Source organism: Brassica napus, chromosome A4 (genome assembly GCF_020379485.1).
Source record: "Brassica napus cultivar Da-Ae chromosome A4, Da-Ae, whole genome shotgun sequence".
Lineage (NCBI taxonomy): Eukaryota > Viridiplantae > Streptophyta > Magnoliopsida > Brassicales > Brassicaceae > Brassica > Brassica napus.
Window position 1 is genome coordinate 1,725,072 of NC_063437.1, and position 27,819 is coordinate 1,752,890.

At 31.7% G+C, this 27,819-nt stretch overlaps 4 protein-coding genes across 4 annotated transcripts; 1 reads left to right on the plus strand and 3 right to left on the minus strand.

Moving 5' to 3' along the window:
* The first annotated feature begins 2,005 nt into the window (after window positions 1–2,005).
* Window positions 2,006–3,178, plus strand: LOC106380143 (serine/threonine-protein kinase ZRK1-like). Its single transcript, XM_013819950.3, has one exon. It carries the CDS (start codon window positions 2,077–2,079, stop codon window positions 3,064–3,066), a length of 990 nt encoding a protein of 329 aa, XP_013675404.3. The 5' UTR covers window positions 2,006–2,076; the 3' UTR covers window positions 3,067–3,178.
* A 333-nt stretch (window positions 3,179–3,511) lies between these two features.
* On the minus strand, window positions 3,512–5,441 carry LOC106380144 (serine/threonine-protein kinase ZRK7). The gene has a single exon (XM_013819951.3). The coding sequence runs from the start codon at window positions 4,713–4,715 to the stop codon at window positions 3,699–3,701; it is 1,017 nt and encodes a 338-aa protein (XP_013675405.1). The 5' UTR covers window positions 4,716–5,441; the 3' UTR covers window positions 3,512–3,698.
* Window positions 5,442–5,657: 216 nt separating this feature from the next.
* LOC111214969 (arabinogalactan protein 23) lies at window positions 5,658–5,968 on the minus strand. The gene has a single exon (XM_022717898.2). The coding sequence runs from the start codon at window positions 5,966–5,968 to the stop codon at window positions 5,783–5,785; it is 186 nt and encodes a 61-aa protein (XP_022573619.1). The 3' UTR covers window positions 5,658–5,782.
* An 8,617-nt stretch (window positions 5,969–14,585) lies between these two features.
* On the minus strand, window positions 14,586–22,498 carry LOC125608075 (zinc finger protein WIP2-like). Its single transcript, XM_048777912.1, has 2 exons — window positions 20,457–22,498; window positions 14,586–19,499 (listed from the first exon to the last, which is right to left on the minus strand). Exons 1-2 carry the CDS (start codon window positions 21,114–21,116, stop codon window positions 19,065–19,067), a joined length of 1,095 nt encoding a protein of 364 aa, XP_048633869.1. The 5' UTR covers window positions 21,117–22,498; the 3' UTR covers window positions 14,586–19,064.
* Window positions 22,499–27,819: the final 5,321 nt, after the last annotated feature.

Consider the following 27,819-nt stretch of genomic DNA (forward strand, 5'->3'; position numbering starts at 1 on the left):
GAGGGGGGGTTTGATTTTATGATTTTTGCGGGAAGTATGATTTTACGGTTTTAGCAAAAAAACATGATTTTATTGTTTTGGTAGGAAAATGTGATTTTGCGGTTTTAGCGGGAAAATGAGATTTTACGGTTTTGGTGGAAAACGCGGTTTTGCGATTTTGGCAGAAAACGTAATTTTGCGATTTTGGCGAGAAAACATGATTTTTCGATTTTGGCAGAAGTGTTGTTGTAATATTTAAATATGTATAATAATTATGTCTTCATGTATCTTCTTAAAAAGTTTCTATTAAGTTTCTTTTGTAATATTCTTGTTGTCTAATTCTACTTTTAAAATATTATAAATCTTTTTTTTATTTTTTTTTTAAAATTAATGTGTAAAATTTAAAATTATAAAAATAAATTTGAAATACTTAAAATATACAAAAGTTTTAAAGATTAAAACTATGAATGAGAAAATACTTAAGTATCATAAATGTGAGGTATAATTATTTACAAGGACCAAAATACAAATAAAAATATGAAACTTCAAATTTAGAGTTTTAGGAAGTGAAACACACATAAAAGTTGTTTTTTTATAATCAAAATAAAATTTATAATATTTTAAAAGTAGAATTAGACAACACGAATATTACAAAAGAAACTTAATAAATTTTTTTAAGAAGATATATACATGAAGACATAATTATTACACAAAATTAAATATGACAACAACACTAATAGTCTAGTAAATTTTCTCCAGAACTTCTAAAATATTGTCCAAACAAATTTTGTATAACCAAAAATGGAGCATTAATAAAATAATTTTATTAACTCCCCTATTCACTCCCCTGTCCAAACCAACCAACGAGCCGTTTCTGCCCCCCCAATGATCCAAGATGGAGTACTGGTCTGACAATGTTGACGCAGCTTGGGATGCAATTTCAGGTGGCTGTGGTATTGGTGGATTATTCTCAGGGCAATCAGCGTCTTCTCTACCGAACTTCTCGGACTCTCACAGTCATGTTTCCTCAGCTCTAATGGCAGAAGCCATTGCTGTACATCGGGCGGTATCTCTTGCCGTGTTCTCAAACGTCCGATCCCTGGCAGTTCTATCCGACTCTTTGTCCCTGGTCAATTTATTGAACAAGGGCGAGACTCAACCTGAACTGTTCGGTATCATGTTTGACATCTATCACTTTATCCCTCTATTTGATGTAGTTTTCTTTCATTTTATCTCTCGAAACTTCAATGTGGAAGCCGATTTGGTGGCAAAATCAGCTTTTGCTGGGTCTGTAATGAACTCCTCTGTGGGAGCTTAGATTCCAATGAGAAATGAAATGCTTGTTTGTTCAAAAAAAAAAAAAAATTTATGTAATAATATGGTATTTTTTGTAGTTTAATATTTAGTTATGTATTTCTATTTATAATTTTATATTTCATTGTAAGATTTTATTAATTAATATATCTATAATATTTTTATATATATGCTAGTTATCTACAAAAGTTATATGGATTTATATTAATTATGACAAATATAAAGAGAATAGTGTAAATTATAAATAATTTTGATATTAAATTTGAAGTTTTGTTTTTATAGAACATCTTGAAACTTCAAATATAGAGTTTGTAAAACTCTATAATAGAAAGTTTTTTTGGAGACGTTCTCAGGACATTTGTTGATGGATTATGATTCGATGATTTGGTTAGCAGAGAAAATTTAATTTGCCATTGCAAATCGATGACATCTTCTACGAGGACATTTCCGTTCTCTTGAAACCATCTTAGCCACTGATTTGCTTCTGAGTTCTTCTTATTTGTCTTGTTTATCAAGCAATCCATCTTATGATCAACAACATGAGTACCAAAAAAAAACTTGACTGGAGTTTACTTCTTTAAATGAAAAGAGAAGATGGTTCAAGTTTTATCGGAAAATGAATATATAAGTATTTGTATATTTTGTTAATATATGTTGGATAATCAACATCCAATACGAAATATATAGACTTTAAATATTCATTTATTTTCCTTTTGACTTGACTCTTCACCGACAAAACTTTCCCTTTGAACCATCATCATTTTTTTTTGCTCATCAAGGGCGATGGAATTCTGGAGAAGGAAGAAGAAGGCGAGAAAATGTTTCCTCAAAAATGGAAGTATGTTTCTTCAGCAACTCATAGCCGACTGTAATGGCATGTCAAACCCTATAAGAATGTTCTCTTCCGATCAAATGTCCAAGGCCACGAATCATTTCGTTCCCATGTCTTCTCTCCCTAATTCATATTGGTTCGCCTTGTACAAGGGCGTCATCGAAGGCAGATCTTACGTGATCAAGAGATTTTCAGAGTATGTGGTCCGTGCAGAAGAAGCGAACGTTTACAGCGACATAGCCTTGTCTGCTCGGGTAAGTAATCACAGTGGTTTCCTCAAACTCATTGGTTGCTGTCTCGAACTTCCTCGTCCGATAATGGTATTTGAAGACCTAGAATATAGAGCCGTGAATGAGCGAGGAAGTCTTGGTTCGGAGGAGGGGCCGTTACTGCCTTGGAATGTACGATTGAAGATAGCGAAGGAGATTGCGACTGCTATAACTTATCTTCACTCTGCCTTCCCTAGAATCATTATACACAGAGATATATGTGCAAAAAATGTTTTCTTGGATAAGAATGGGACTGCTAAGCTCACTGATTTAACGGTTGCCGTAACACTTCCTGAGGGTAAATCGTGGATTGAAGATAGGGTGACTGGAATTATCGGATACATAGATCCTATTTATGCCAGGACGGGCATAGTGACAGAATATTCAGATGTGTATAGTTTTGGAATCTTTATGTTGGTTCTTCTTATGGGAAGACAACCACTTTTTGTTGCATCAAGTGGTGTTCTTTGTAATATTCTTGAACATGTTAAGGATCTGCAGGAGAGAGGAGAACCTGTTGAGTTCGGGGGAGATTCCAACGACATGAGGCCTTGTCAGATGAAAATGTTTCTTGACCTGGCATTGAGATGCTGCGAGAAGAGGACTGAAAACAGGCCAAAAATGATCTCGGTGGCAAAAGAGATTAAACTTATAGAAAAAAGGATCACTTAATTGTTATGAGGATGCACAAAATTAATATTTGAGATTATGCTCATACCTAGTAGGGTTGTGTATTGCAGGATTTCTTACAGTATATGATTTTCTAATAAGACTTTCATTTTGATTAAGAAAGAGTTTTGAGAGTACATAAATCTTTCTCTGAGGTTCTGAAAGCGCATGCAGAACCTAAAAGCGCATGCAGAACCTAAAGACTAAGTAAGGATACTAGCAAGCATAGTTTCGAGAACTTACTTCAAATTGTTATTATTAAAATTGTTTTTATAGTCTATGATTCATGAGCAAAACTTCATTTTAATTAAGAAAGACTATATAGGGTAACTATCTCAAGTCTGAAAGTATCAGCTTCTTTCAACTTGAAGATACAACAATGTAAGTTATAGTATCAGCTACAATTTATAGTAGGAAAGTTCTGTTTCTGATGCATTTCCTGCAAGCCAGACAGTTCATATACATACTAAACTAGAAAGTACCATTGAGAGAAGATATCTCTCTCAAGTATAATAGTACAAGCATATACACAACAACAACAACAAAAAAAAAACAGAAGATCTTCAAAAACAGTCATGTGAAATGAGTTTTAAACTTGGCTTCACAGTTTAAAAATAGAGGATCTCTAAATGATGTCAGGCATGCTTCTCTATCTTCTTGAGTTCTTTTGCAACGTCTATCATGTGAAGCTCGTTTTTTCCTGGTCTAAATCTTACACATCTAAAAGCAAGCTCAATAAAAGCTTCCATTTGCATTCTTACATCCTCAGAGATCTCGCCGCTTTCCAACAGCGAAGGGTCTATCAGTTCAGTCAACAGACCTTTATCCAGCAACTTGGCAACATAGACAGGCAATAGAGGAAGATACACAGCAACTTCCGAAGTATATTCAGACTTCCCTGTCAAAAGGATTAGCATAATGATCCCAAGGCTATAGATATCTACATTCTCTGTAACCAAACCTGTATTGAGATACTTCGGCTCGATATAGCTTGATGTCCTGCAAACCATGTCCTTTACGCTTGATTCCCCTTCTGGAATCAGTACACTGAGACTGAAAGAAGAGAGCTTAGCAGTCAAATTCTCGTCCAAGAAGATATTTGCAAGCTTTAAATCTCTATGGATTATAGTTCTTGGGAACTCGGTATGAAGATAGGTCACAGCTTCTGCAATCTCCTTATCGATCCTCAACCTTGCGTTCCAAGGAAACGGTCTTGTGGCTCCATCCCTTGCACGTTTTATGCAGTTTAAAGCTCCATTTTGCGGGTATTCACACACGAGAACGGGATGTTGAAACTCTAGACAGCATCCCAAGATCTTGAGAACGTTCTTATGGCTACTCATCAAAGATGAGACAGCGATGTCACGGTAGAAGTTGTCAGCGTCGAAAAGGGAACAGTCTTGGTATTTCTTGATCAGCACGGGTCTGTTTTGGATCATTCCTCTGTACCATACGAACCTGTCTTCGGAGATTATAGAGTTCCAGTCGAAGTTGTTTGTGGCTTGAAGGATTTGGTGGGAAGAAAATGTACGGATGGGATTGTATATACCTCCCGAAGATGCAATGAGTTCCTCCAACAACAAGCCCCCATTCTTTTGGAAATGAATCTTCTCTTCTTTATTTTTCTTCTTCCTCTTAAACAAACACAACATCTCTAACTCTAAACACAGAATATGAGGTAGAAGATGGTCTTGCTAAGGAATGGAGACGCAAGAAATAGAGAGAGACAAGAACAAGCCAAGTCAACTTTGGTCGGCTGTGGTTCGGCAGGACCTTCTCATCAAGTCAACTAAATATACTCTTGATATTTGACGCAAAATCTCCTTTAGATAGGCCTTGTTTGCATTAGGAGGCCCATATACCTAAACCAATCCTTGGTTGTTTCTTCTCTTTGTAGGAAAACTTACTCAATGAAGCATAACCTGATATGATTCTGTGTTCTTTTTTTATAGGAAAACTTACCTAAACCAATCCTTGGGTGTTTCAAAAAAAAAAAAAAAAATTTCTGTGTTCATACTTATAAATATTTTTTTCCCTTTTTGGTTTTACTTATATAGTTTTAGAATAACCGTTGTAAAAATCGAAGATAAATCTAACAAGATCTTTACATTCCCAGGAGATAAAGTTAATACTAGCTTAGTAAACAAACTTTGCCTTCCACGCACGAATGGGAAGAGCCAAAACGGGTTTGTGAAGCGTTGGCCAGCCTAAACATGCGCTTTAAAGTGTAGGATGTGAAGGAAATGTGGCCCGTGGTAGCAGTTTAGTAGATGTAAGAGTTTCTGCGTGTAAAATGTTAGTACTTAGCCATTGGTTGATGTTCCAAAATTAATTTATCAATCACTAACTTTTCAGTAAATTTAAGTATTTTTCTATTTACCTCCTACATATGCACTACATCTTTGTTCTTGGTAAATATCAAATGCTAAAAGAAAATTAGATGTTTCGCATAAAATGCTAATATGACATATTTGTTGGGGTTTTATTTTCGATATAGGCTTCAGCATGTGCCAAAATTTAATCCTATCAGGAAGGAAACCAGATTCAAAACCCGTGATACCATCCACATATCAAAAATTGAAAGGAACACAAAAAACGAAGAAGAGAAAGTTTATTCTTGAATTACTTTCTCAGTTTTATTAGTTGACAAGTGAAACGGAAATAAGTAAGAAATGAAAAGGATCACGCAGATGGTATTATTACATAATGAAGATATAGCTTAATGCATGTAGTAGCTGAAGAGGGACACAAGGGAAGCCCCAACCAAAGAGCCAAGAGCCGGGAGGGCAACCGAGGCGGCAGAAGCGGGTCCTGGTGCAGGAGCTCCGGCTTCCTCAATAGCCATGACAGCGGTCATAGAGGCAGCAGCGAAAAGCACACCGCAAGCGATCTTCTTCATCTCCATTGTTGAGACCTGAAAGGATTTTTACTTCTTTTTATTAAGTTTTTTATGTGTTTTAAAGTTCTTGCAGGTCTGAGGAAAATGGATGGTGTTGATGGGGGATTTATATGTATGGAACTTGAGTTATATTTAGTTAAATCAGGAATTTTCTAAAACGATAGTCAAAGTTAACTAATTAACCGATGAATATGGCTATAATTACGTTAAAAATAGTTGCAATATGTGGCTTAGATTCATTTTAGCATTTTGGTTGATATTTTCTTGCGACATTAACATGAGTTAGAATTTTGGCAAAGGAAAAACAAAATTTAGAATTTTCATGGTTACATAAGTTAATCAAATGCAAAAGAAAAATTTACAACATTAATCGACTAATCTTATGAAAATTTGAGTTTAATTAGGCAAAATCTATCACCAAAATAGCAAAATGTAACTATTAGATATTTAGTTATGTATCTGATTAATCAAAGACGGAATCAAGTTGCGGGATTAACTATTCTCCATTTTAAGACAAAACATAAATCAGTTTGGCAAAAAATTATGACGTGTTGATAGATTTTATTCTCTCCAATCTAATGACGTGTTTAAGAATTAAAGACAAGTCAAAGCATACCGTCTACGGGATTATTGAGAAATGAATTTATATAAAGTTTGTGAATTTTAAGAGATTATTGAGAAATGAATTTATATAAAGTTTGTGAATTTTAAGAGTTGATAGATTTTAGTTATGTGGATTGTAAAAAATTATATACAATGACTAATGAAATTTGATCACTATCATCAACTTCAACAAGTACTCATGTTTTTCCAATACCAAGTGTCTACACAAATATGGATTACCTGTTCTAACAATATAATCGAACCAAAACAAGACATAGACCCTAATCTCTGGATAATCTAGTATATTTGGAAGGCTCGAAATGATAAATTCTTTAGGGGATAGACATAGACTCTTTGGAGCTTGTTTGATATGCTGAAAGTGAATGTCAGGCATGGCTCAATGCGAATGAGATGGTACCACCAATCGTACAAGAAAACAACAAGGAGGAACCCCAAGCCATAAGCATGGGTAGCATTTGCTTGCTAGATAGATCTTGGACATCCTCTATTCAATTCAATGGATGTGGATGGATCTGGATAGACAGTGGTGGGAACATTCAACTTGTGGGAACACGGAATTTTCCTCGACGGGAATCAGCTTTGCATTTGGAAGTAGAATCACTGCGATGGGCGATAGAAAATATACTTCAGCATTCGTCATGCCAGAGCTTCAGGACAAACTGCAAGGAGCTGATTGCAAAGATTAAGGAACCTCATGCATGGCCAAGCTTTGCAACTAAATTGGAGAGGATAGAGACGCTACAGATATGCTTCTCAGATTTCAATATCTCTTATGTTTCACAAGCGTATAATCAAATTTCAGACATTTTAGCTAAAACAACTAGATCCTTCCATAGGAAGTTACGTTTTATTGGTTGTTATGTTCCGGTCTGGCTATCCAGACCACTTCAAGTTTGAGTAATAGAATAACCGTTCGACGAAAAAAAAGACTAATGAAATTTGATCATAACTTTTTAGACTGGTATAGATTTTTCATGAATTTGTATTACATATTTTCTATCATTATTTTTGTAAAGTACATATATAATTTAATTTATTCTAAACCATATAGCATGATTATTTATTTTTTTTTTTCAAATTAAAAAATAAAATAGTAATACATACAAAATTTGTAATTCTCTAAAATAGTTTCTTTTAAGTTTTTGTCACAAAAAAAATGCTCAAAGAAGAAAATGACAAATACATGTTTCATTAAAAATACAAAAGACTATTTTACCCCTTGTTTAATAGATATATAAATAATAAAATAATAAAAAAGTTTTTTTTTTATTTCGATTTTTCAATTTTTTTGTCAAATTTGTATTTTTTATAAAAAATTCTTTTTGAAACTATTTAAAAAAATATATTTTTGAAATTTTTTAATATTTATAAATATAATTACATATACAAAATGATAAAATAATATAAAAATAATTATATATTCAAAAATGTAAAAGTATATAAAATGTAATGAATTATAGTTTTGGATATTGGATTTAAAGTATAATAGATATTTGGTAAGTATAACTATTTTGTTGTCTATTGTTTTGATCATATGGATTTTTAAAATCACATGGATACATATGATATTTTGAAAATTGAATCTTATGAATAAAAATAAATTGAATTTATCTCTCAGTAACACTAGATTTAGTTAGAATTAGAGAATCAATAATAACTAAACTTTTTGAATAACAAGGGATTTGAATGTATTTTTAACATTCTTAAACCAATAACAATGAATTTTATTAAGATTTTTGAAATCCAAGAACCAATAACAATGAAATCTCAAAATTTTTAAAATTTATGAGAATTCACTTACCAATAACCCGACTTTTTATGTGGCCTACTTGAAACTTTGTAGCTTAGATTTTGCTTTTGCTTATGTTAGGGGTGGGCACAAATCAAATAATTACGTTTTTGGAGGTATTGTGATCCTATATGTTTTTTCTAAATAATCAATTATTCTATATGATTTGATCTGTGGCTACCAAGATATTTGATGTCCACATATTCAAAACATTATATATTTTTAACCGGATATCCTACTCGATCCAAATAAATAAAATTAAAATTAAAAATAAATAAAAATTCAAGAATATTATAAAATAATAATATTTATTACGAAATAAAATGTTATTTATTTTTCAACTATAATGAATAAAATAATAACTTGAATAAATAAAATATTGTAAAAATTACATACAATATAATTATATCTAATGTGTATTATTCTGTAAATATATGTATATATATGCATATAAAAGATAACTCGGCTATCTGTTCCTAAAAAATATTAGTTTTTGTGATTTACCTGTTTTTATAAATATCCCATATTAATATTTATTTTGTTTCATAAAATTATGAAGATCAAGATTATCAGTTTGAACCAAAATGGTCAACGAATTAATTGTATTAAAATTTACAATTATTTTGTCCAGTTTTAGGATTGGAATCAACAAGTACACGTGTTTGTGTAATTATGTTACGTCAGTGATATGCCATGTTTTAAAACGAGCCAATTTGGGCCGATTCCTCGGCGATTAAGCTCTCTACAGCCAAGGTCCGTAGCGTTTCACCCTTATTAGGGCAAAAAATCGGGAAAAGAAAAATATAGGTTTTTCAAGCTTGAATTTGATATTCTTATCATGAATCTATTATGTTTTATCATCAATAACAAAGAAATAGATATTTAACGACGCAAATCATTAAAATACTCAAGAACCATGGAGAAAAAAAATCTGAAACGTTGCAACTAGGGTTGCAGGTCTAGTGAGGAGGAAGAAAAAAAATGATATTTTTGTTCTTCATTAATAAAAACAGAAAAAACCTATGAAAATGCATCCTTGGACTTTGTACGCAAAATCTATTGATCAAACTAGACACAATAACCACTGAACCAGACATTTATTGTTTAGATTACCAATCCAAATTTATATAACTACAAAATTGATAATAGTTCCTAAAAGATTTCCGATTACTCCCTGAGTTTTTCCTGATTTGTTGTTTATTCGCTAGACGCAGATTGACATCATGCGCCTGACGAATTTTCGAACATGGTTATATCATAAGATCTATTACTGGACCACAGAGTCAAAAGATGTTTTACTTGAAAATAGTTGTAAGGCCCATTTTAGTTTCGACTTGGGAAGGAGTTGAAAATTTTATGATAATATTTTCGTGTCATGCTGTATAATCTTATTTTCGGTGGCTCTTTTTTTTTTTGCATAATGGACTTGTTGTGTCATAGATTGGTTGAATTAATAAAACAGACCATAAAACGTAAACTTCTGTGTAAAATTATCAGTTTTATTTGCTGCAAAAGGATCTTTGAATAAAAGATTCGATATGTATGTATCACGTTTGCTAAGGCCTTTGGACCAGTGCCGTGCGAAGGTTTTCGGAGGCCCGAGGCGAGTTCAAAAATATATTTTACATGATATATTTTTAATAACATATATATATATATAACACTCAAAAGTTTTGAAGTATTACATAAACGTTTTCTAAATTTTCTTCACCAAAATTTTATAAAATAAAATTTTAAATCATGAACAAAAAGTATGAATTTGTAATATAAATACAAAGATATAAATTTTTGATTGAAATGTTGGTAGCTGTCAAAAATATAAATCTTAGCATTTAAATTAACTATAATAAACTATATATTGAAAATATTATATTTTCTTTATCAAATTCTCATAAATATATAAAATAAATCTAACTCATAGCATATAAAAAAAGAGCAATGTGATCAAATATTTACAGTTTTTTAGAAGTAGAATCTTTATAGTTTTATTTAAAATATAGCAAAAATGATTACAAACCTAGTTACTTTAAACAGAAGTCCAATTTAAATTCAAATAAAAATAAAAATCTAACTAATAGAATATGTTAACTACCATGTAAAAGTATTTTTTTAATAATTTGGGGCCCTAAAATTTTTACAAAATTTGGGGGCCCTAGACGAATGCCTTTTTTAAAAGGCTCTAAGCACGGCTCTGCTTTGGACTACTAATTTTTCGACCAAAATTTTGCATTAATGAATATAAAATAAGAATAACACTTTAAATTTTATAGAGAAACATACAGGCTACAAAATAAAGAGAGGAAAATGATGCTCAAAGGATACAACACAGTTATCTGATCTGTAATGGAATTGTGTCATAGTTCTTTGGATTCTAACAAAACAGATCTTATAACGTTAGCTTTGCAGGAAAAATATTGCAAATCTCTTTGAATAATAAAATTTGATAAATATGTTAAGGCCTTTTAGCCATTAACTGATCTGTAAAACTCGATTTTTATGTTTTAAAAGTTCACGAGACAATAACGAAACTGTTCCCAAATTAGAATAATATACCTTGGAATAATATTGTCAAAGCGATAAAGATATATTTCACCTTTGATATAAATTTGATTTTTTAAATAGATAAAATAAATTTGAACTTTGTGTTTGTAATTTAATAAATTTGAAGTAAACGAAAAAGTTAATTAGTAACCAAACATTATTCTGAGACAGAACAATATCAAATTTCTCATGGGTATATATTTCTTAAACAGTTGATCAACATTCATCATTAACAAACATGTTGCAAGTTTATTATTTTATTTTTTAATGAAAGAGTAGTGAATTACTTGCTTTTTGACATATATACAAGATAATCACCAACATGACACGTGAATGTAATTAAAATGTCGCATGTGCATCCAACCGGAAAACACGATCAATGCTGGAACTAAATTTTAGGGTTTTGACTTTAGAGATGGAATGTTAAGAAGATCGACATTCGCTTCATCTCCAAGTTGATTGCTTCCCCTTTGGATGGTAATTCTTGAAAGTATGGGGTTCCTCGTAATTCATAAACCCATCCCTCTATTATTTTCTTTCACATTAGTCCCATCGCAAACGTACACTTTTATTATTTCCAAGGCCAGAATTCATATTTAAATGATCTTATAATCGATACAGAAAAACTAATAGTTCACCATAACATATGTCTAAGATATATATGGTACCTACATTTTCTTATAACTAAATAAGATGTGAAACTTTTCATGGAAGCCAACTATATGTGCTACCTCTTTTCAAAATGTAAATAACTTCTTAACTATAAAAAAATGAAATACAACCAAGCATGATGAAACATTCGCCTCTGCCTCCAAATTTTTTTGAAAACATTTATATATACATAGTCTTCCAAATTTGTAAAAAAAAAAAATTAGGCTCCAAACTTTTGAAATCTTTACTAAATAGTTTAGTAATGGATGTATTGAGTAATGGAGTATGAGCTGATAACAAATAAAAGTATCCTTTAAAAGGGAAAATTTATTTCCGTAACTTTTTTAACTTTAATCTCAACGTAGCCGAAATCACCTGATCCTTAAAATAATGAAAAGATGTATTACATTAACCGAACGTGATACAAAAAAACATATGATCAACTGGCTCTCCTTTTTTCATAACATTAAGCAATTCATCTTTAAAATTTGGTTGGTTTCCGGAAAGTAATTGAACAAAAAGAAGACAAAGGAGGTATGGGAAAGGGAGATAAAGACACATTTCACTTAAAGTTAAAGCACATTGTTGCAGACAAAAAGAGAGGGTTTAAAATAAAAGACAAAAATATGAAAAAAATAAACGAGAAATTGAAAAGAAAAAGAGGAAAACTAATCAAGGCATAGAGAGAGACCTGCTCGTATCATATCAAAGTCCACTGTTCATGAAAGAAAGATTACCTGAATGAAAATGCCTTCACTGACAATTTACATATGTTATGTGGTCCTTTTGTTGTTGTTGTCAAAGCAAGCACACACTACTATGAAAATGTGTAGTTACTACTAAGTTGACCAAAAATCCTCCACTTGATGAAATTGATATCAATCATCCAATCGATCATATAAAAAAATTAAAGTGTGATAGATTTGTTAGGTTTCTCGTTATGATGTTTAGATCAAAACAAAATAGTTATATTCGGTCCGGCAATATGTGCACTATATCGAGTCTAAGGATATCAAACTATTATTATGTATTTAACTCTGCAGGTGAATTATTTAATTAGTGCAAGTGTCATTTTAGGAAAACGTAAAAAATATTATAAAGATGAAAGTTACTCAGTTTTTAATAATTTTTATGGTTCAAAAAAAAAAGTTACTCAGTTTACAAATGGGTTTAAGCTAAAATATACAAAACTGTCTATTGTAAACTGTTGATTATTTATTCTTAATACTTCTGTTGTTTTAGCATGGTGGCTAATTTTTATCACAATTTGAGGATAGAAAGATTATTTCAGTACATTGTCTACGAAATATTGTATATAGGTGTATATATATAATCTTAGGGGTAACTAATGTAGGTAAGTTGATTAGTAAAATTGGAAATGGCGAAAAGTGTGGATATTTCTTAGGGGGTGATAACCTCAAAATAGAATATCTCCTCAAAGTAATTGGAAAGATAAAAGTCGATGACATGTCCAATCATATATATAAGTAAACATAAACATTCATTTTTGCTTATATAAAAGCACCGGTTAAATCAGATATGATGATGTGGAAAGTGGTTATGATTTAAAAAGGTTTCTACATCCAGGTTTGAGGTTCAAATCCCAGACTATGGAATTTATTGTAGATTGCACAGGAAATTTAGGTTTCAATTTCCGGAGCAAACGATTTATTCAACAATTATGCGATTACTGAAGAAAGGTTTACAAGAGTTTCTCAACATGATGCAAGTAAATCCGATCAGACGTGATCTTCATAGGACAGCTCAAATGATGCAGTTAGGCGTAGATCCTCATAAGGCAGGTAGTATTGTCGGTTATCGAATCGTCTTTGTGATCTTTTTCATAATTGTAATATCTAAATAAATCTCCGACAAAAAAAAATCAGATATGATATTTATTGTTTTTCTATTTCTTTTTTTCCTGATAGCATATACCCCTCCGTTCTGCGATGATCATACATTCACATCCTCTAGCTTCAGTGCTTGACATACACTGTGGCTCCTGTATGTGTGTTTGTCAGCTTGCGTAAAGATAATACATTTTTGTTAGCAAATCGTAAAGATAATGCATATCAAACCTTTTAATATGAAAATTGATAAAGAGTTGCTCAATGAACATTTACTTGCATTTTCTTCAGTTTCGCCTTCCAATTCTTCCAACTCACTTGTTAATTGTCTATTAAAAATCAGTGTCGCTGAGAATTATAGAATACACATAATTAAGTTAAACGATGATAAGTGAACATATACAGCCATGTCACAGAGATTTGTTAACCAAGTCCATGTGATATTTGTGTATCTATCATTTTCACTACAATTAATTGTTTTATCATACCATGTATGGAAGCTTAGTTGTGTAAGGTCTCCCTTAATGATGTTTTCATTTCAATGTGTTTGTTTTTGTTTAAATGGTTAATAGTACTAAATATAAAACTTGACAGAAAAGTGGTTCTTTGAAAACGAAAATAGAAAAAGTGTTTCATGATATTGTTTTATTGAACTTTCATTTTTCCTTAGGAATACTATTCGCTGGTGAAAGAAACCCAATACTACATACAACTTGGAGAATCTACAAAGCATGATGATTAAATAGCTTTAACAGGAGTAAAATAAAGTTGATCAAATAAAGAATATGGACAAAAGAACACGCTCGGATAATGATCACGAGCCAACGAGACTATATCTCTAACGATTATGTAAATATATAATCTCTGTAACAAGAAAGAAATGGTTTAAGATTATTATCATCATTTCTTTGCCAAATGGATCATACTATTGCTAAAACCATCTTATGTTCAATTCTGCTTGTCTAATAATGGAGGCTAACAGATGGTTTTTAAAAGATCAAGCTGATTTTCGTGTTAGTTGTTAATATGAAATTTAAAAACACAAAAAGGTCCTAAGAAATTATACAACTTAGAATTTTCTAACTACGATCGGATCACAATTTTTTTTTACATATAGTAATGATCCAACTACATGTAAATAATTATCTTTAGAAGGTTTAGGCGAATGAAAAATTTTGACGATATTTTGAATCTCAATTTTACACTCTTCGCCAATTAGGTGTTTGGGGCTGAATTCAAAGGCACATAATAATACCAACATATTACAGACCCCCATTTTGTATTTTTACATTTTGTGTGTGTGAGTACAGAGATATTGTATTACACTTATTCAAATGTAATATACTTTTTTATAAATAATAAAATATTTAGATATGTTTGTTTTTCTACTACGAGGACATATGCTGTTTATACAACTGTTCTGAAAATGAAGATGAAATTAATGTATTCCTTTTTTGTTTGCTCTTTTGAGGTAGCCGTGATAAATCATGAGTCAAACTCATTTTGGCTTCTTTCCCCTTTTCTTTTTGCATGTTCGGGCCTCCTTCAAACAAAGGTGTCGAAAATTATGCATAGCAACATTTATCTTCTTTATGTACCACTTAGTTTTATTGGCGATTTCTTTAGATCAATACTCATAAGTATTAGACAAAACGAATACGTTAAAGAAAGATTTTTCTTACCTGATACTCCTTTCCTTTTGTTTCCTTTCAGATTACTTGTAGTTTTAGGGTTTTTATATAAATTCAGAAAATCGATAATTTGATGTTTTCCCATAAACAATACATTGTTTTATCGAACTATGAACCAAAAGAATAAGAATAAAATTGGAAAAACTCACAAATAAATGTATTGAAAACGTAATTTAAAACGAAACAAATTTTAACCTAAAATGGATGGAGTAGAATTTTAATACTACTCCCTCCGTTCCACAAAGATAGATTTTTTAATATTTTCATACATATTAAAAAAACACATTAAACTACCATAATAAATGTATTATTTTCTGTAATTTTTAATTTTTAATAACTTTTAACCAATAGTAATTCAATAAAGTTAATTAATTTTTTCAAAGTTTACAATTTTTCATAGAAAACACAAAAAATATATCTTTCTGAAACAAATTTTTTTTCTAAAAAGTCTGTCATTAAGGTACGGAGGGAGTACTGTATAACAGTGTGTGTGCCCCATTATATTACATTAAATGTGGAAGGTAGAGATTGAGCCACGGCAGACCTTCAGATCAGCCTTGGTATATGAACAGTAAAAATACATAACTAAATTTCGAGTTACTAATTTAAACATTTGCATTTCTCAACATGATCACAGGAAATTGTAAAGTAATTAAAATCTCGTTTAATGAATTTAGTATAGCTTCGGGATTATAAAATGCGCAGGATTTAAGGCTTTTATTGAAGTTTATTTCAGACAATGAAAATGCCTACGTTTAAATAACCAATGTGAAGTCCAATGTTCGGATTCTTGCCGGCAACAGTAAAAGTCAAATACTGGAGTATATAAATTTTCTTTTTGCTTTTAATCAATTTTAATTTTTGTTCAGCGAAGTTGTTTATAAACTATACTAGTACTTATTTTATTATGAAACTATAGTAATACACAGACTGCGAAAAACTTTAAAGTGACAAAGTTTAATTTAGAGGTATAGGTTTTCTACCGATCGTATATTAAAATCTTAGGTCAACGTTTTTCTGAAACTTGATTTATGGAAGCGACTACAAACAATTTTTTTTTATATTTGGGAAATATTTAGCGGATCGAATCCCAACCGATTAATTCCATAGGCGTCTATCAATCGGCATCAGACAAATATGGTTGTTCATAATGGAAATTAAAAATTCATGTCATCTGAGCACATATGTTTAATATTGTGGGGTTGCTTCGAACCCAAGTCATTAGCCCACTGAAATTCGCCTCCCATTAAATCACATATGTGTGGTTTTAACGACTAAGATTTCTACTCCTGGACTAAATGTTATTTTTCATACATTTCATTGTACTTTTCAAGAGCAGCTTTAAAACTTGAAATATAAAATTTTATGTATTTTAACTTCAAAACTTCAAATTATAAGGTTTTTAACAGTAAAATTTTATATTTGAGGTTTCACTGTTCGAAACCTTATATTGAGATTTCGTGTATTTAGTATTTGTATTTATTTATCTTTTAAAGAATCTTGATAATTTTCTTATTTAACATTTTAGTTTTTACAATTTTATATTTCTTATATATTTTACATATGTTCTTATAAATTTAAATTTTACATATTTAAATAAATATATAAATATTCAAACTAAAAATAAAACAATAGTGTATTTTAATAATATTAATCTTTAAATAAAAAAGTGGCAGTGAAAGGACATTGTGCATTATAATATATAACATGATAAGTGAAAATGAACGAGGTATAAATGCACCGATTAAAGATGCATAAGTAGTGACACTGCTACAAGTTGAAATGAAAGTAAACAAAAATACTCGGATTCAAAAAAATTAGCTTGTAATCTACAAATAAAAAGAAAGAAGTTCATTCATCATTTCTAAATGCACTAACTGATCATATATAAGAGCATTATGAAAATAATAATAATAATGAATATGTAATGAGTATGGAATTGATTGATAATAAATTTTATCTGAATCCTACATAATTTAAGATGTGCATGTGTTTATAATTTTTTCAGTTTTCAACTGTTTAATTGCAGCTTGTGACCAAAGTAATAACAATACATAGACTATATTTATATATGCATATCACTCACTACAAAATAGGCTTTGTGAAAATTTTTTGTCGTGGGCATCTTATTATATGTTGACAAAAAAAAGGGCATCTTATTATATAGTATGTATGTTCTTAAAGGTTTTCTAGCCGAATTATTTTCATGTATTTGAATATTTGATGTAATAAAATTTTATCCTTAACAAATCTTCACATTTACTATTGTTTATAGACATGTTTTGTGTTAATCGATGCTCAGATCAATATTTTAGAATGCATAAAATATTCTATGAATCTGAATTTTACATAGAAGTTGGTCTAAAAATAGCCAGAATTATAAATTACATTAGTAGAAATGATTATTCGTATTATTTATGCACTAAGTTACGGTACAGGGACACAAATTTAATTAGTGATTTAGTGTAAGATTTTAGTTTTGGTTGAAATCTATCAAAAACAAAAGAAGGTGTAACCTTGAATATTAACGAATACAAAAGAAGCAAGGGTGTGGGGTTTTAATTGGAGTACTTATGAAAGTTATGTCATCTGCGTGAGAGAGAGTGTGTATAGATAGAGTCATAGAGAGATATGGTCAAAGAAAAAATGAGATATCAAATCAAATAACAGTGAGAGAGAGAGAGAAGAAAAAAGAACTGTTGATACCATCAATCTTTGCTCCCAAATCTGCCCAACCCATCACACCCTTTGCATTAGGGCTCCACTCTCTTCTCCTTTGTTTTATCACTCTCATTCACATTAATTTTTGCCTCTTCTTCACCTATGTATACATTACTGCTTGCACACGTATGCATATACAGCACTAAAGAGATATTCACTGTTTTTCTTTGTTGAGATATTTACTGTTTACGCATTCCTTTATAATTTTTTTCAAAAAAAAAGAATATACGCATACCTTTCTACGTGATGAAAATTAGATTATTATCTATGTGCGTATCTACAAGCCACAATCGAGAGATAATCATGTGTATAGATAAACAGGTGTAATGTTACTTCAACGAGCAAATATGACTCTCCACTAACAAAAAAGGAAAAGATAAAAAAATAAAGAGCTTGTTAAAAATTAAAAGCTCTTTGCAGGAAGAAAACCAAATTGAATCTTTAATTCTATTGCCAACCATTTCAACCATATGATATACGTATTGCATCATTACATCATTTTAAAATAAATGAAGTATGATAACGTATAACTTGATGATCCTAAGAAAGTTCAGCACTTGAGTTGTCATATTCTCTAGTGTCCATTCTCTCATTATTCTCCATGATGTTACTAGACAATTAAGTAGCATTATTTGAGTACTATTATAAAATAATACCAAAGATAACTCCACCAGAAAACAACTATCTTTGAAAAAGCAAAAAAATATAGAATCTATCATATATTTGCTCGAATTAAATTCTGGAAATATTCATTATGCTCTAGAATGTAGTATATATAGTGAACATTGCTAACAATGCATGCCAGGCACGAATATATAGTATCTTCTTTTCTGGTATTTTACTATTCTGTAGCAAATATAACAAACATTTATGATTTATTTCGTTAGAAACAAAAGTAAATTAACGCAAAATTATATAAACAAATATATATCGTGAAGATACCTCATTAGTTAATTTACACATTGCCTTGTAATAAATTTAAGTAGGAAACTAGAGATACTATATTTAAAATTTTCCAAGTGATATGACGCTTTATTTATTTTTATCTATGATCAATTAGATGATATCTTACTCAGAGAAGCCCTAGTTACCTCCAGCAAAACTTGGTCAATAAATTTTTTTTTTTTTGCTAAGTATTGGTCCATAAATTTAGGTTTTCTTAGGATTAATATATATATATATATATATATATACTAATTTACTACGTACTTATACTAATGTATATAAGCTATTTTGACTCATTGATCATTGTCTAATTGTTCTACCTCAGAGGCAGGCTCATCTTCTTCATCAAATCCATCAATACCATAAGCTCCGTGGCCATTTCCAAAAGCCTTGATGTGATCTTTCAGAGATCGCTTGTGCTTGAAATCAGATCCACAAATGCAATACCAAAGCTTGCCACAGTTCTTCTCATGTGTTCTCCAGTCCCCTCGGACAGCGAAAGCCTTTCCACATTTCCTACACATGAAGGGTTTGATTCCATGCTTCCTCTTGTAATGTGTTTGAAGTGTTCTGAAGTCTTTGAGAGGCTTTGCTCTTGGATGGTCAATGTTGTTGCGACAGCCAGGTGAGCAGCAGTAGCAGGGAAGCCTCAGCATTCCAGTTGGCTGCGTTCCCCTTAGAGATTCGGGTCCTTTTCTGTATTGTGATCCATGCCCCCACATATGCATCTGCAAACAAAATCGTGTATATGTAGTAGGGTTTGAATAAACTCATATAGTAAAGAAAAAAATCATAAAGTATGAGTTTTGAAACTTCAGTTGACGAATGAGTTAAGTAGCCATCATTTTAGTTACATGTATCAAATATAAGATTTTACAATTACCCTAACCTGCATATATAGATTCACTGGCAAATCAACCTTGAAGCATATACATGTTAGAAAAGAATTTATCCAACAAAGATGTTACACAAATGCTGATATGTAAGAAACTATAGAAATATATTTCATAAACTAAAAAGAATCTATAACAAGATGTATAATTGCATGCTTATGGTAAAAATAATAATTCAAGGTAGACTAAGAAATAAGATGATTAGTTCATATGTTCAATACAAGATCTTATGAAGCTTTTTTTTTGGTCAGATGTTATGAAGTTTATATGAGCAAATAAAGCCTTACGTATGTTATTGATACAGTATGTGAAATTATATGCGTACTGTTATTTTACACGTTAGACATTAGAAGACTCTCATACAAAATGAGGATGACACACTTGCCAATACTGTAGAGAGAAGCAGTAAAGCCACAGAGACTCTGAAAGTACTAAAGACATAAAGAACATTTACTGTCTTGTTAAATCTCAACCTCAGTTTTCACAGTCTCAGGCCTCTCGGTTCTTCGTAATGCAATGAATTCTTTTTAAACTTAAAAAAAAAAAAAAGTAATGCAATGAATTATTCATGCATATAAAACATTATGTATATACATCTACCGATTAAAGGTGTCAACTTTTTTTTCCAGAGAAAACTAGTGAGCAAACGAATTATTTTGTTTTAATTTTTGGTTTTAGTCGAAATGAAGAGATAAAATCGATTTACAAATGGAAAAGAAAACGAATTCTTCAAAACATACGCATACATAAATACACAAAGATATATTAGAGTGGTTTTTTTATTTTAAGAACCTGCATGTTGTTGTATCTGTTGAAGGTTTTGAAGCAAACAGGACAAGAGAACTGAGTAGGGCCAATGAGAATCTGAGAAGGTGTAGGTATCCAATATTGATACTTGTTGAGTCTACTGATTCTACATCCGCCGGCTGAATCTTCATCGTCATCTTCTCCTCCTCCGGCGCTTCCGTGATGGTAGTCGTTGTGAGGATCTTTCTTGTCGTTAATGTTCTCATGATGATTAGTGGTCCTCGAGGAAGAGGAGGAAGAAGACATCATGAACAAAGAGGCCATATCTCGAGTACTAGGGCTTGGAAGGCCTATGCTAAGAGCAACGGTGACGTCATGATCATCTTTATCGAGATTATGATCAACTTGATGGTGATGATGACCGTAGTCAACATCCATGGAGGTTGAAGGTGGTTCTTGAATTAGGTCATGGTGGTTTTGTTGTTTGTTGGCGGGGCTGAGGCTGAGGAGAGGGAGGGCTTCACGGGGAGGAGGGGAAGGAGGAGTAGTAGGTGGTGGACGGCGAAGGTCTCCGGGGTGAGGGATCAAGAAGAATGAAGAAGGAGGAGGAAGAGGAGAAGAAGGGTTACTGGATGAATTAAGATAATTGTGAAACGGGTTGGGCTTGAACCAGCCTGTGAAGAAATTGGAATAAGGATCAGCCATGGTGAAGAGAGAAAGGAATAGTTTTTACTCTTGCGGGATTATCTTTATACAATAAGACGCAGGGATGGAGATGGAGATGAAGATGGAGATTGTGATGGGATGGGGGAGAGAGAGTATTAATTATGGAGTGAATTTATTTTGTTCAACCTGGAGTGGAAACTAATAAAACATACTTCAACCCAAAAAAAAATATATGAGCAAGTCAAATACGAATGTATATTAATTGGTCTTCGCAAAGTAATTTTTTCGGTCAGATATGTAGGTCCTTATTCTTCGTTCAACTTACAATTATTAAGTGGAACTTCTGTTTACAATTTGATTTCATTTTTTCCTTTAAACCGTAAAAATTAATTCGAACTTTTGATCCTTAACCAAATTTGTATGTCTAAATACATTGATCATAACGGTGGCAACGCAATACCATTTAATGATGTAACTAGATTTTGACCCGCGCTTTCCAAGCGCGGGTTTTTTTTATTATATTATAATTCAAAATTTTATTATAATAAAAAATATAATTTTTAACAGTTATATAATCTATGAATTAGTTTATTTGAGATTTTATATGTACACTTTTACGTAAGTTTCTTTTAGACATGAGAATTATACCGGATCAAAAAAATAAACCGAACCGATCCGAAAATATAGGTTTAGTTCAGGTCCAGAGAAGATAACCTATTGGGTTTTTTTTCGATCCGCATGGCTTTGTTTAAGTATGGATCCTACCCTAGACCTCATAATAAATATGTTGTGTTTATTAGGTATATTTGGATATTTCGAATATGTTTCCGGTATTATGGATATTTTTTAAAGTTTTTGGTTTACGATTATAGCTTTTGATTTCGGGTAAATTTTTTTAAAAAAAAAATTGGTATTTTTCAGTTCATCATGTCAGATTTTAAATTTTAAGGCATTTAAATTTTTTTGCGTATTTGCTTGGAGTTTCGAATATTTTTCAGATTTTTTAGATATTTCAAAATTTTTAGGATCCTAAATACTGAACATATTTGGACCCATTACGTCCATATCAGCTCTAACAACCTTTTGATATAGAGTTTTAACGTTATTGTACAAAAACATGGTTGATGAAATATTTTTCTGAGTAAATGTATCATAAAGAATAATATTAGGATATGTTAAAAATACTTAAAATATTGTATGGTTAGAATGATTAATGGTATTACCAAAAAAAAATAGTTATACATGACTTCAACAACTTTTTTATATTAGATTTTTTAAGACTCTTTCTCTTTTAATAGTGTTGATTCGTTTTTAAGTGAAAAGTATATAAAAGTATAATATCTAAACCAATAATTTTCGAAATCATGAATAATCAATACTGATATCGTGAAGTCGGGTTAGCTTTAACAGAACCAATGAATTTCTACATTTTTGTGAAGGTAACATGAATATTCAGAAAACTTTTTTTAAATATTAAAATATCTATCAAACTATAGACGGTTGAAATTTTAGTATATGATATGAGATTTTAGTGGGAAAGTTTATATATTATATGATTACTTTATTATAAAGGAAAGATGAAGTTAAAATGTACACATATATGTCGTGTAACTTCTCTTGCTTTAAATCATATATTATATGATAAAAGTGATAATATAAAACATTAGTTTCAATACATTTACGATTAAAAATCAAAATGGTAAATATAGTAATAGTAATGATTAAGATTTATGAGTGAGATTTGAATAAATAAAAAAATTGAATAAATTATTGTTAGAGAAATATATGGTAACATATTGTTAGTCTAAATTTAAAGTAAGACCAAAAAATAATGAGTTAAATGAAATGGTCCAAACAACTTTTATAGGTAGATTTTTTAAAACTCCTTCCCGTATTGATAAAGTTTTGTTCATATGCCATATTCAAATCTAAAGTCACGTACTTTAATGTGGAGCTATGATTTAAAAAAAAAAACTATGTTTGCATATGAAAATTTGTTGACGTAATCTATTAGACTATAACGAAGCAAAACTATAAAATTTTAATTATTTATTTCTAGTTACAAATCTAGTTTTATTAATAATTAATTATAGATATGGTTACGTCAGGTCTATAGAACAGATGCCAATATTGTGTCCACTGTGTTATAGGGGTTTTGAATTACTAATTTTACCATATTAAAATCATGCAAGTATCTATGGGTTATATACTTAAAACAATGGATTAACTCCATACAACTAGGTTAAAATGTATTAGTAAGAAAAACTAGGTTAGATGTAAGTGAAGATTAAATGGATACCCATTGAGATTAGGGCTAGCCAGGTTGAAGAGTATGTATTATTATCACGCGAAAGAAAACCAAGCACCCAAGACACTAAGTTTTAGCCAGTATGACATAAAAAAGATACTCCATCTTAATAAATTGGCTGTATGTAATACTTGGAATTTATTATATCTACTATGAGTGAAACATAATTATTTATATATAAAAAGAAACATGCCTCCTCCTCTCAATCCATTGATCTACTGCTAACACAGATGCGGCATGAAGATCATAATCAAATTCAATTGGCTTAGGATGGATCTTCACGGACATCGAAGGTCAAGAACTCACCAGAGGCTCGAGCGCTCAATCGCACGTCTTCTCGGCTCTTATGGCAGAGGCTCTTGCGGTAAGGAAAGCTTTGATCCATGCCTCCTCTCTTAATCTCATTCAAATCTGTTTCAGAACAGACTCTTAATTGCTTATTAGAGTAATTACCATGGGAAGAAAACCTTCGGACCTCTTTGGAGTACTTTCGAACGTCGACTCTCTGATCTATCCTCCGACATCAACCTCACCACTTTGTCGTTCCATTCACACAGAGCCGTGCTCACCACTATACAAGAAAGGCAAGAGCCTCAGGCCCCCACATTTTTCATCAGTATTTGGGGCCTCAAATATTCAAAACATAGTAGTAGTTCATAGAGAATAAGGAGTGTATACATATATTTATAAGGAGCTCGGTTGTTCATAATTTTTTCTTTACATTTTAGTTCGGTTCTTCTTAATCGATTCTTTTTTTTTTCATAGTCATATTTAGTGTATCTACAACTTCAGTTATTTTATATATGAAAAATTGTGAAAAAACATATTTCTGAAAATTAGCCTTAGGCCCCCAAAAGTGTAAGCACGGCACTGCATTCACACCCCTCGTAGTAGTAATGGGCACACAGATTCTATTGTGAAAACTTGTCTCTCATTTGTATTTGGGTCTAAGGCCATAAAATTCTTTATTTTTAAATTAAAATTAATCGGTTGATAAAAAAAAACATAAAGTACGTATTTGGAAAAAAAATGTAAAAACTTATAATAAAGCATCTGAGGTGCATATACATCACAAAGATAATGCCACTGCTTTCCTCCAAGCAAAAAAAAAAACAGAAGGCCATTTTAATCACTTTGGGCCTTAAACAAGATAATTTCAAGGATTTGATACTTATTTATAGATAAACGAATATATTACATCAAAGTTTAAGATAAAAACTTGTTTCACCCCAACATGTAGCTTAAGGGGATATATATACCACTATAATGAACAATTCTATAAAAGAAACAAAAATAAAAGGCATAGATACACAATATCAAAAATTTTATTCTTATTATTTATTCAATAATGACTTATCTCAACAGATTGATTCTTAAAATAATTTAGAAATCTAAACCAAGGGTACAATCGATTTTAATATTTGAATTGTATAAAATATCAAATTGTTTATTCTTATTATTTAGTATTCCACAATGAATTGTATAAAATTAATCAAGTGGTGGTAGCCTATTGGCAATTTTTTCGGGGTTTGGTGTGTATCTACATCAGTCATTGGAATTTTTTCTTAGAACTAAATTATCATCATTTTGTCAGTTTGGGTTTGAATTTCGGTCCAAGTAGCTTACATGGTGGATCGTAACAGATTATCGTTTCACCTCCTGACATTAGTCAAAAAGTATTCTAAATTCGGGTCAGGCAATGTAGTAGCCAGTATACTCTATGACACTAAGTGCGTTCCTTCCAAGACTAACCGGATCAGCTGATAGAATTTATCAAAAAAAATACAAAAAATGAAATGATAAAAGATACTGATGAAAAATATTTGTATTTTAATTGCCTACAACGATACTAATACCATAGATATTTAAGTGTTTATGATTTTGTGCTAAAATGGAGCTATTATCCCACATTTTTGCTAGTTTTGAGATCTGTTTTTTTTTTTTTTTTTGATAAAATGTGAATTTATACCAAAAGGAACAGTTTTGTTTACATCAGCTCGGCGAAGCTATTATAGTTTCATAAAACCCAAAAAAAAGTGGAAAAAGCCTACATGAAACTAGGGGAAGAGATCAGGTAATAGATCAGTTACTCATTAGCAAACCAGAGGCTTAGAAGATTTCTGAACCCCTTGCGGTTGAGACGAGCCAAGATTGCATCCTTGATACACCTGTCAATCTGCCTAAACAGTAGAGAAGGTAGAAGTGATGGGCCAGCGTGGAGTCGCGAGTTCCGTTCACGCCAAATCAGATATATTGTAGCCTGGAAGACCAGACGCTTGAGCAGAGTAGCAGGAGGAGAAGCAGTATCACTAATCCAATTCATAAAAGCACCCCAGTTATCGCAGAGCCAGCTAGCCCCCAAACGTCTTGACACAATGTTCCATACCTCGCGACTGTAATCACACGACAAGAAGAGATGATCCCGAGTCTCTATGTTTTGGGTACAGAGCAAACATTTATCTGAGACTTCTAATCCCCATCTGACCAACCTGTCACGTACTGGTAGTCTGTTTAGAATCACTACCCAAAAATGGAACGCATGCTTTGGAATACATCCTTTAAACCAAACACCAGTGTGCCAAGGAGGTCGAGGCATTCTTGGTCTAAGATGATCCCACGTTAGCGCCGATGAGAATATAGTAGTCGCAGACCCAGGAACAATCCATTCAAAACAATCCGAGTGCTCAACCGAAGACGGAAGAGGAGTTCGGAGAAGACAATCCCTTACCGCTGCAAGACTTGGATTACGAGTGCGGGAGGGAGGGAGACGCCACCCGCGGGAGGTAACAGCATCTGAGACCCTGCTTTCTATAGGAATACCCATCGGTTGGGGACCGTCCTGTCCAACAACATCAATTAAAGGACCTATATCAAGCCAGTGATCAAACCAAAAGCTAGAGCTCTGCCCGTCTGATACATCACACCGAAGGAATCTTCTAGCAAGAGGGCGTAGGGAGAGCATTGTCTTCCAAATCCAGGAGGAGGCAGTTCTAATAGGTGCGTTCCAAAAGCTTCCTTGTCTGAGATAGTGATTGCGCATCCAAGCTACCCATAGTGAGTCGGATTTAGAGAAGAGTAGCCATATGAGTTTCAGGTTTAGAGTCTTGTTCCACAAACTGAAATTGCGCAAACCAAGACCCCCTTCTTCCTTAGGCAAACAGATCTGGTGCCAAGCTACTTTGACTCCATGTTTCTTCGAGATATCTCCAGGTTTTGAGATCTGTTTTAGCGTATACATTTTCACAAACGGCTGTCCTCATCATAGATCTCATAATCATATATAAAAAGGGAAACAAAGTCGAAACACACACATGGGAATTCGACAAAAATAAAAATTGCTAATCAAGTACGAGGACCCTAGAGAAAACTCAAATTTAATTGCAATAATTAAGCTTTTGGGGTTGTGATTGCCTACTGTTATTCTATGTACATGCATGCTTAATCTGATAAAACCATATATATATATAATATATATTTTTTGCTTGTGTTATTACTAATACCATTTTATTTTGGGAGATATGATCTGATAAAACCAAAGAGAAACAAAATTCCTTCAGAAAGAAGGGGGAAGCAATTGCATTGGTGTGCGCATCAATGGTCGGCTTCCCCTCAAAACGGTGAATGTCCGCAGATCCTGTCTCACTGTTACTTTCTTCTCCAATAACTTTACCCAATATCCATCTATAATTCTATATTAGACACACACCAACGCAATTAAATTATTGGCAAATCGATGAACAAGAAATCGATGAACTTCAGCAACCTGATGGAGCTATGGATCAGATGATTTAGAACGCTTTTTTCACATGAAACTACTATCTTTCTTGTTTTTATTTTATTTTTGCCAAAAAAGATGTGTGTAAAAAGTCTTTAAAAAAACAAACTGCTCATTTTAACTAATGATATTTACAGTTTAGCAAAAAAAAAAAGAATGAAATATTGGTCGAAGAAACGCTGAAGATAACTATTTCTATAGCCGGTGAAATGAAAACAAATGATTGTTTTTTTTGGGTTATGTAGAATTGTGTGTACTTTAATTACTAAATGCGTTTCGTATATTGACATCGCAAGTAATTTGTATCTACAAGAGACTGGCCCCTCCAATCCAGACCTTGTGACTATTTTTAATACCTTGTGACTATTTGTATCTATGTGTGACTATATATATATATAGCAGAGAAGGAGAGAAAAGCCATGCATGGTACTATGCGGGTCTCCCCTCTTTGTGCTATTAGGTTTTATTTTGGATGTGACGTTTTCAGTATTTATGATAAAATTAAAATTTGTACATGTGTGATCATGAGATTATAAATAATAGAACATATTCTTGCATGTGATATTTCTTATTTTGAACAGTTTGATGGATACTAAAACTAAAGGTTTAAATAGTGATTCTGTTTGCTGAGGTTGAAATGGTAGAACCGCAATAAATAA